A 10,081-nucleotide genomic window follows, 5' to 3' on the forward strand; every position below is an offset into this window, starting at 1 on the left:
GAAGATTATTGCCAGCCTCTCACGACTTACGCGGCGTCGATCCCAGCTCACTCTTGAAGTCTTTCCGGGGAAGCGAGTTGTTTTAGAAACGAGTCCACATTTTACCCCTGGTCTGCAGTCTTCGGTTTGCTTTTTACCGTCAGTCTGCACTTAACTCCCGGTCTGCTGTTTTACTGACACAGACCGCTTTTTGAATGCTGATGTATTTTTGGTGCGTGATCAGTTGCGTGCCTTGTTTGACACGTTTCTCCAGAATTGTCATTTAACCAGTACAGACTCAAGTCTGAGCCAGATTAAAGCACTCCTTTCACTTCTACAGTATTAAAACAAAGCAAAAGGCTTTCATCGCGGCTCGAAATAAAGAAAAAACCTTCGATCACTTTGCGGCGAAATATTCTACAAATGTGGGAGAGTCACTGTGTATCAAATGCAAACTTTAAATACTGTAGACAACCTTAATACAGGAATAGCGTTTTGCCTCGTTTCTTGATTAAATAATAAACTTACATACTAAAGAGGAACTAAAGAGGAGTGCACTTAAAATTTGGAAAAAAAAAAAAATTCTCCACGACACCTAAAATTCGCAGCAATTCCGCTCTGAGTTCACCTCGTAAATCTGCATAAAGTGTAGGTTCAATATATTCCCGATACGCTTGTCATCAAACTCTGGATAATTAACTTCTTGGATTTAAAAATAACAATGAGTTTTTACACTCTATCCCTAAGGAATTCTCAACTTGAGATTAAACTATTATTAATGAACATAGAAGCTTTACCATTAGGCTTCAAGTTCGCGACTTAAATTTGCATGAAGGACTTAGATAAGTTGGCTGTGCTGCACGCATTTTCACTTTTGGTTTGAGTGGTATTGAAAATTGCAAACCACTGAAAAATAAAACTACAAATCATAATACTGATGAAGTACATTTTGCTTGCTCGCGAAGTGTGAGTTTTTAGCCCAGCTGTTAGTGACACCCAATTGAGTCTGGGAGGCAAGAGCTCAAATCCCATCGAAGTTTGGACTTTTATCAGCCTTCTTTTCTGCAATTTATTAAAATTGCATCACACTTGCGAACTTCATTTCTTCAATTGCCGAAACTACAGCTAAAATATAACGACCAGTTATTTGAAGAAAATGATAACTTAGGCTGCGGTGTTAGCCGATCCGTGCACCTCGAGATTTCTCCAGAAGTGAAATGTTTGAAGTAAGTAAATGTTTTTTCAATGGTCTTTCTAGGCCTACTTTACACTTTTCATGAAACTCTGATAGGACTTTCAGATGTAACATCCAGTACGGTGCTTTTAAGAGTTATAAGTTTTCAAAACTTACCTCTGAAACAAACTGAAGCAATCCACCTCACTAACTTTCTCGAACTTTCAATGCGTTGCCTTAATAACTGATTAACAAGCAACCCCCCACAGTCAAACACAAAACCGTTAACACCTAAGATATGCCTAAAATGTTAATTGTCTAGCAGTCAATCACAAACGAGATCTTAAGACACTGAAAGCACCGACACCAATGGACTGGTTTTGTCGGTCACGTAACCATTTTTGATTCAAAACAGCTTCAAAACACCCTCTGTCTTATCTCAGTTAAATTTTTAATATTTGTTATTCCTTTGTATGGAGAGCCAAAACCAGTTAGAGGGATGTTAGGAATAGTGACAAAAAACCTTACCTTTCAACCTTACCAAATTATTCCGTCATACTCCATACTCTAAACGGCGATAAATGCAAACCAACAGTAACACTTTTTATGCTATATTTTTAATTTCTGGTAAAGTAAAAAAATTCTTGATTTTAGTCAAACTTGATTATTCGCACATTATTTTTATTTTGGTGATACCCTCTGTGCCAAACAACTGAACAACAATAGTCATTAAAGTCTTGGAGTCGGGCTTCCTTTTGTTCTTATCGTAATGTCTCAATACCGTTTTTACACCTGAAAAAAATCTCCAAGACACCCAAAATTCGCGGCAATTCCGCTCTGAGTTCACCTCGTAAAACTGCATAAAGTGTACATTTAAAAGATGCTCAATACGCTTGTCATCTACCTCTGGATAATTAACTTTTTGGATTAAAAATGACTATGAGTTTTCACACGCTATCCCTAAGGAATGCTCAACTCGAGATTAAACGATTATAAATGAAGATACTCACAGAAGCGTTGCCATAAGGCTTCAAGTTCGCGACTTAAATTTGCATAAAGCATTTAGACAAGTTGCCTGTTATACACGCATTTTCACTTTTGGTAGGGGCGGCATTGAAAACCGCAAACGACTGAAAAATAAAACTTCAAATCAAAAAATGAAACTACGCATTTATTTTAACCGTACCTAATTATTCTTTAATACTACAAGCTCTCAACGGCGATAAATGCAAACCAGCAGTGACTCTTTTTGTGCTATATTTTCGATTTCTGGTAAAATAAAAAAAGACTGTATCGGTTAGTCAAACTTGATTGTCCACACGTTTCATGTTTTGGTGATACCCTATGTGCCAAACAACTGAACAACAATAGTCTTGGGGTCGGGGTTCACACCCTTTCTCGCAAATTTGTTCCTCGTCCCGGTCTGTTTTTGTTGGAAGGCTTTCTATAACCACCCATTCCAGTTTCTCATCGCCTTTGTAGATTATTAGTCTCCCTCTATCAAAAAGCCAACATTTAAGACTTGCCTTTGGTAACCGTGACGTTCAGTTTATTGATGGCGCGGCGCAGGTAATCTACGAGCCTCTGCTATTAGAACACAGGACCCTTCGACCTGTCTGGCTCGGGTGGCCCTAGATCATAATGATAACCAAAGCCAACTTCAACATCGTGTTAAACGTCACGTAAACCTCTGCAAAGGAATGTTTAAAGTCATCCCCTTCGTGGGCTGGTTAATTGGTAAAATCAAGTATATGCATGTGCTGTATCTGTAATTACTTTCGCTTCACCACCCTTTTGTAAATCGCCTCAATGATAGTTTTTACGCGCAATAAATAATAATGATGGTGAAATCTCACTACTTTTCGCTGCGAATTTCCTCTTGCTGTAAAAAGAACGTTTCTAAATGTTATACATGAAAAAAGATCTGATAGACACCCAAATTTCGTGGCATTTCCGCTCTGCGTTTACTTCCTTAAATCTACTTCATAGTCGATAATTAACTTCTAGGATTAAAAATGACAATGAGATTTTGAAAATGAATAACGTATCGTATTCTCCCGAGATAAAACGATTATAAATGAACATGCTCATATCATCATTACCATGAGACTTCAAGTTCGCGACTTAAATTTACATAAAGCACTTAATCGACAAGTTGCCTGTGGTGCACGCATTTTCACTCATGGTCTGGGCGGCATTGAAAATTGCAAACCACTGAAAAATAAAACTACAAATCATCATACTAATGAAGTAAATTACGCTTGCTCCTGACGTGTGAGTTTGTAGCTTAGTTGTTTGTGACACTCAATTGAGTCTGGGAGGCACGAATTAAAATCCCGTCGAAGTTTGTACCTTTATCAGCCTTCTTTTCTGCAATTGCTTAATACTGCATCACACTTGCGAGGTTCATTTCTTAAATTGCCGAAACTGCAGCTAGAATATTACGACCAGTTATTTGAAGAAAATGACTTAGGCAGCTGTGTTGGCCGATTCGTGACCCTCAAGATTTCTCTAGAAGCGAAATGTTTGAAGTAAATAAATGTTTTTCCAATGTTCTTTCTAGGCATTCTTTTCATGAAACTCTGATAGGATTTTCAAATGTAACAGCCAGTACAGTGCTTTTAAGAGTTTTTTAGAACTTATCTCTGAACCAAACTGAAGCAATCAACCTCACTAACTTTCTCGGACGTAAAATGCGTTGCCTTAATGACTGATTAACAAACCACCCCCTACAAACGTACAAAACCGTGAACACCTAAGATATGCCTGAACGGTTGATTGTCTCGCAGTCAATCACCAACGAGATCTTAAGACACTGAGAGCACCGACACCGATCTACTGGTTTCATCGGTCACGTAACCATTTTTTAATCAAAACAGCTTCAAATTTAAATATTTTCTATTCCTTTGTGAGGAGAGCGAAAACCAATTGGAGGGATTTTAGGAATACTGACAAAAATAAGAAGCAAAGAATTTAATCATGAAAAGCGGTTGCGACGCTTGCACAGGACGACGCGACATTTATTTTCCAGGAGTTTGAAAAAACCTTTCGGTGGAATTTCTGTGAAAATTTGTGACTGCCCGGCATTTAGTCTATGCAAAAGCGGTCAGTGTGTGAAACACAGATTGCAAACCGGGGGTAAAATGCAGACTGAGGGTAGAATGCAGACTGAGGGTAGAATGCAGACTGCAGACCAGGGGGTGAAATACAGATTCGGTTCTTTAGTTGAAGTTTGTGGACATTTCTGGTTTCTCTAAATGATTCAAGTTAAAAGGAACTCGAGACTTCTACTTGCTCTTAATTTGTTTTAATTTAAGGAAGACTCTAACAATTTTCCAGAGAATAACAACACGTCACAGCAAAACTAAATCTCGGCTAACAAGAAGCCCGACATAGGTTAAGTTGACCATGATAGCTACAGATTTACCTCGGTTTAGAACGGATTAATACGGACTAATACTAATTAGAAACGAAAGTTTCTAATCGTTCTTACCTTAAATCATTATTTCAACGCCAAAACCATTTGAGGAAGTGAAGTTTAAAACATCAATCGCCATGAGGACTATTGCCAGCATCTCACGACTTGTGCGGCCCCGATCCCAGCTCACTCTTGAAGTTTTTCTGGGGAAGAGGGTTGTTTTAGAACCGAGCCTGCATTTTTCCCCTGGTCTCCAGTCTTCAGTTTGCATTTTACCCTCAGTCTGCACTTTATCCACGGTCTGCAGTCTGCGTTTTACGCAGACCGCTTTTTTAATGCCGATACATTTTTGGTACGGCGTGATGCGTTTGCGTGTCTTGTTTTACTCGTTTCTTCAGAACTGTGATTCTACTAGTACAAACTCGAGTCTAAGTCAGATTAAAGCACTCCTTTCGCTTCTTAAGTATAAAACAAAACGAAACGCTTTCATTGCGGCACGAAATTAAAAGAAAAAACCTTCGATCACTTTGCGGCGAAACATTCTGCAAATGTGGGAGAGTCACTGATGTGTATCAAACGCAAACTTTAAATGCTGTAGACAACCTTAATATAGGAATAGCGTTTTGCCTCGTTTCTTGACTAAATAATACACTTGTGAACTAAAGAGGAACTAAAGAGGAGTGCGCTTCAAATTTGTTGTTTATTTTCCATCTGGTTGGAATTTATCGTAGCCGACGTCGACATTTTAACCGAACCGAATTATTCCGTCATATTTCGAGCTCTAAACGGCGATAAATGTAAACCAACTGTAACACTTTTTGTGCTATATTTCGATTTCTGGGTTGGTCAAACTTGCTTGTCCGCACGTTATTTGTTTTGGTGATACCCTATGTGCCAAACAACTTAACCACAATAGTTATAGAAGTCTTGGGGTCGGGGTTCTCTTGTTTTTCCTTGCTTGGCTGTACAATTAATTCGTCCCAGGTCCCTGTCCGTGTTCACCTAAATCAGAACTCGATCCTAGGCCCCTCGACTCCGGAGTCCAGCGCGCGGAGTGGGACACCATGTCTTCCATTTATAAAAATTCAAGGAACACCCTCACGTTGTAGTGATTTTTTAAATCAAAATAAAGAAAGATGAGTGAAACTGAGAGAGTGAAACAAACAGAAGTTTATTATTAAATTTGCACTCGTAAGTTAGCTGTGATCTAAGAAACGCGCATGGGTGGGTACGTGTACGTGCGTGGAAGTGTATGTCTATTTGGTTAGTTTATAGAAGCCACCCTATGTGCATTTGACAAGACTCAAATCAAAACTTGTTAAGAGAAAAAATCTCTGGGTTGTCTTGAATCTGACGCCGAGTGTTTCCTTATGCCTCCACACATGTATACTCCCTGGGATATGAAAAAAATCAAAACGAAATTAGAGTTTTAGCGAATGAACAAGACCACGCAGCTGGTGGGAGAATCTGGCGGGAGGGCTGTGTTTAGTTAGTTCTGTATTATAATAGTTATTACTACCACTATAATATTCATAATTATATATTATTGGTATATACCACACAAACAAATAATGCTTTTTACGCGCGCTGATTATTGGGACCTACTATTCACCACCGTTTTATTTCAAGGTTGGTTGCGTAAAGAATTAAAACTTTCCCCTGCCAGGTATTCAGGGTATTTCACACGAACATAAGCGATACATTCATGTCTCGGATACAAAAAGTCAACGATCATTGGTCGAGGAAATAAGGAGTTTCATCACTGATCATGATGCAAGTGGATAAATCATTATTAGCAAAATGTTTGAGTCTTTTACTTACGGCGTTGAAAAGCTGCCTGTATTGACACAACTTCGCATGGTTCCAGTGAACGGGTTTCCTTTTCGACAGCACTTGCTGTTATTGGCCTCACAGCCCGTTCCTCCAAGTGCAACACACGAGCGACGATGCAGATAGTTCTGAAAATTTATTGATGTAACAAAAACAACTAATTATTTCTTTCCGATTAAATCCTTCTGGCTTGTTAGATGTGGTCAATATTTCATGCTTAAGACTTAATAGATTCTTTAAAAAGCCGAGATGACATTTAAAAAAATTAAGACCGTGAGTTCTTCAAAATTATCTTTCCACGACATATTTGTCTAAATGTAGCTACAAATCAACCTTTTGAACAATGCATGCAAATCAATAAAACCAATGCGTCGTTTTTGATAAAAAGAGGAACCAAACAATTTGGATTAGAAAATCAATGCCATAAGTTATTGGACGTTACTGATACTTTTGTCAGACGTCACCATGTTATATATTAGCTAGGTATTGCACACTTAATTTCTCTTTTTTCTTGTTAAGAGAGAAACCCGTATTTATTACATCGACTACGGTGTTGTACAAGGATTTTCAGCCCTGAGAAAAGCCGTAACAACACACGTCGAGAAAAAATACGAGATTTTTTTACGTGTTTTAATATCACAAATCAGCTGCCGACACGTCACTCGCCTTTCGCGCCTTTCGGTCAGGTTGATGAATGAACGGCAAAGCGCTCACGATTCTCAATACAAGGTAGTTTGTCGTAACCTTCGCGGATTGTGGCGGCTGACAGCGAAAATCGACAACTGGACGATTTGCAACAGGCCGATATTGGCTATTTACCTGAAAGATTTCTTCTGTCGGTAAGGACAAAGTCAGTAAAGACGAATTTTGTAAATTGAAAATTACGCCCATTGTTGTCTTTGTAGTCGTGATTCAACGCATTTTTCCATCTTGAGCCTTAGCGCCAAGGCACTTTACGATTGTCGACTCTTATTTTCATTTATCAATGAAGTGGGCTTTTCTTGTCACTAAAGGGCTATGTTTTTACAGTGTTTAAGAGGGAGAATAAAGGAAATTGACCTCTAATGAGGGGAGATTATTAGAACTCTATCCCCCCCCGGTCAGGTGATAAATAATAACCAATCCCTTAGTGCTACAAGGGCGGAAAGCAGAAGCTTTATTGGCGACTAACGTCACACCCTTTCTCGCAAATTTGCCTCTCGTCCTAATCCCTTTGTGTTGGAAGTCTATCTATAACCACCCATTCCAGTTTCTCATCGCCTTGGTAGAATTTTAGTCCCCCTCTATCAGTAAACCAACCTTTAAGAATTGCCTTTGGTAACGTTCAGTCTCCTGAAGGCGCAGCCTGGGTAATCTACGAGCCTCTGCTATTAGAACACAGGAGATCACCATGAAAACCAAAGCCAACTTCAACATCGTGTTAAACGTCACGTAAACCTCTGCAAAGGAATGTTTAAAGTCATCTCCATCGTGGGCGGGTTAATTGGTAAAATAAAGTATGTGCATGTGCTGTATCTGTAATTAGTTTCACTTCACTATCCTTAAGTAAATACCTTCATTGATAGTTTTTACACGCAGTAAATAACATTGGTGAATCTCACTAATTTTCGCTGCGAATTTTCTCCTGCTGTGAAAAGAACTTTTCTGAACTTTATACCTGAAAAAAAATCTCCACGACACCCAAAATTCGCGGCAATTCCGCTCTGAGTTCACCTCGTAAATCTGCATAAAGTATACATTCAAAACATTCTCAATACACTTGTCATCTACCTCTGGATGATAAAGTTCTAGGATTAAAAATGACAACGAGTTTTCCTGCATCATCCCTAAGAAATTCTCAACTTGTCAAGAAAATGAATTGGGGATCGTATCCTCCCGAGATTAAACGATTATAAATGAACATGCTCACAGAAGCGTTACCATAAGGCTTCAAGTTTGCGACTTAAATTTGCATAAAGCAGTTAGACAAGTTGCTTGTGGTGCACGCATTTTCACATATGGTATGGGCGGCATTGAAAACTGCAAACGACTGAAAAAAAAATCCAAATCCTAATACTAATGATGTAAACTTCTCTTGCTCCCGACGTGCGAGTTTGTAGCTCAGCTGTTAGTGACACCCAGTAGAGTCTGGGAGGCAAGAGCTCAAATCCCATCGAAGTTTGAATTTTTACCACGCTTCTTTTCTGCAAGTGCTTAAAATTGCATCATACCAGCGAGGTTTATTTCTTCAATTGCCAAAACTACTGATAGAATATAACGATCCGTGATTTGAAGAAAATGACAACTTAGGCTGCGGTGTTAGCCGATCCGTGACCCTCGAGATTTCTTCATGAGCGAAACGTTTGAAGTAAATAAAGGTTTTTCCAATATTATTTCTAGGCCTACTTGACACTGTTCATGCTCTGATAGGATTTTTAGATGTAACAGCCAGTACGGTGCTTTTAAGAGTTATAGGTTCTCAGAACTTACCTCTGAATCAAACTACTTTCTCGAACTTTCAATGTGTATCCTTAATAACTACTTGACAAACTTACAAAAGCGTGAACACCTAAGACATACCTAAAATGCTAATTGTCTTGCAATCATTCACAAACGATCAATAAACCTCGAGATTTCTAGGCTTACTTGATACTGTTCATGAAACTCTGATAGGATTTTCAAATGTAACAGCCAGTACGGAGCTTTTTAGAGTTATAAGTTCTCAGAACTTACCTCTGAACCAAACTGAAGCAGTGAACCTCACTTTCCTCATTAACTAAGTAATCTAATTCACAGTCAAACTTACAAAACCGTGAACTCCTAAGATATGCCTGAACGGTTGATTGTCTTGCAACCAATCACAGTCGAGATCATACAATACAGAGAGCACAAACACCAATCAACTGTTTTCATCGGTCACGTAACTATTTTAAATCAAAACAGTTTCAAAACATCCTCTGACTTATCTTACACAAAATTAGATATTTTTTATTTCTTTGTATGGAAAGCCAAAACCAGTTTAAGAGGTTTTAGGAATACTGACAAAATAATAATAATAAAGCAAAGAGTTTGAAAAGCGGTTGCGACGGTTGCACGGGGCAACGCGACATTTATTCTCAACAAGTTTGAGAGAACCCTTCGGTGGAAATTCTGGAAAAATTTCCGACTGCCCGGCATTAAGTATATTTGAGACCGGTCAGCGTAAAACGCACACTGTAGACTGCACACCGGGGGTAAAATGCAGACTGAAGACAGCTGACCAGTGGTAAAATGCAGACTCGGTTCTAAAACAACCCGCTTCCCCGGAAAAAATTGAAGAGTTCGCGAGAGGCTGGCAAGCTTTAAACAACGAGAAATGCAAACCAACAGTTACACTTTTTGTGCTATATTTTCGATTTCTGGTAAAAAAAAAAAGTATTGATGAAACATTGAGTCCCATCTGCTGGTCATTTGGAAATTGTCCCCATAACTTTCATTTCACACATAGTGTGCATGCATTGCGATAGAAACGGAGATTAGGTTAGACACAACTGACATAGCCAAAGTTCCCTGCTAGCTATCAATCAGTCTTCTACTCCAATTAGAAAACCTTATTTTCCAGTAGAGTTCGATTGTAGCTTGCGGCGCTTTCGTTACTGTAAAGTTTTTTAGGCTGTCAATCTCCTTTTGGCCCAGTTCCTTTTGCTCGAAAAACTTGAGCC

General features: G+C 38.9%; 1 protein-coding gene across 6 annotated transcripts; it reads right to left on the reverse strand.

The window, feature by feature from the left end:
- Nucleotides 1-5,723: 5,723 nt before the first annotated feature.
- LOC113669712 (uncharacterized) lies at nt 5,724-9,194 on the reverse strand. Of its 6 annotated transcripts, none has more exons than XM_089187767.1 (5): nt 9,114-9,155; nt 8,059-8,123; nt 7,701-7,840; nt 6,393-6,529; nt 5,724-5,964 (listed from the first exon to the last, which is right to left on the reverse strand). In XM_089187767.1, the coding sequence occupies exons 3-5, from the start codon at nt 7,815-7,817 to the stop codon at nt 5,940-5,942; spliced, it is 279 nt and encodes a 92-aa protein (XP_089043893.1). In that variant the 5' UTR covers nt 7,818-7,840; nt 8,059-8,123; nt 9,114-9,155; the 3' UTR covers nt 5,724-5,939. The 6 variants fall into 6 exon arrangements, with proteins under 6 accessions (XP_089043893.1, XP_089043910.1, XP_089043877.1 ...); XM_089187784.1 differs by having other exon boundaries at nt 8,961-9,125; XM_089187751.1 differs by lacking the exon at nt 8,059-8,123 and having other exon boundaries at nt 9,114-9,194.
- Nucleotides 9,195-10,081: the final 887 nt, after the last annotated feature.

This window comes from Pocillopora damicornis, chromosome 1 (assembly GCF_964200805.1).
Source record: "Pocillopora damicornis chromosome 1, jaPocDami1.2, whole genome shotgun sequence".
In the NCBI taxonomy this organism is placed as follows: domain Eukaryota; kingdom Metazoa; phylum Cnidaria; class Anthozoa; order Scleractinia; family Pocilloporidae; genus Pocillopora; species Pocillopora damicornis.

Excerpts from the sequence above, each read along its gene's own strand:
- LOC113669712 (XM_089187751.1), bottom strand. The coding sequence starts at position 9,153 with ATGAGGAAAGTGAGGTTCACTGCTTCAGTTTGGTTCAGAG. Across the intron at positions 6,530-7,700 it reads ACCAAAGGCAATTCTTAAAG|AACTATCTGCATCGTCGCTC; the intron begins GTTGGTTTACTG and ends ATAAATTTTCAG. Across the intron at positions 5,965-6,392 it reads ACAGGCAGCTTTTCAACGCC|GGAGTATACATGTGTGGAGG; the intron begins GTAAGTAAAAGA and ends TTCATATCCCAG.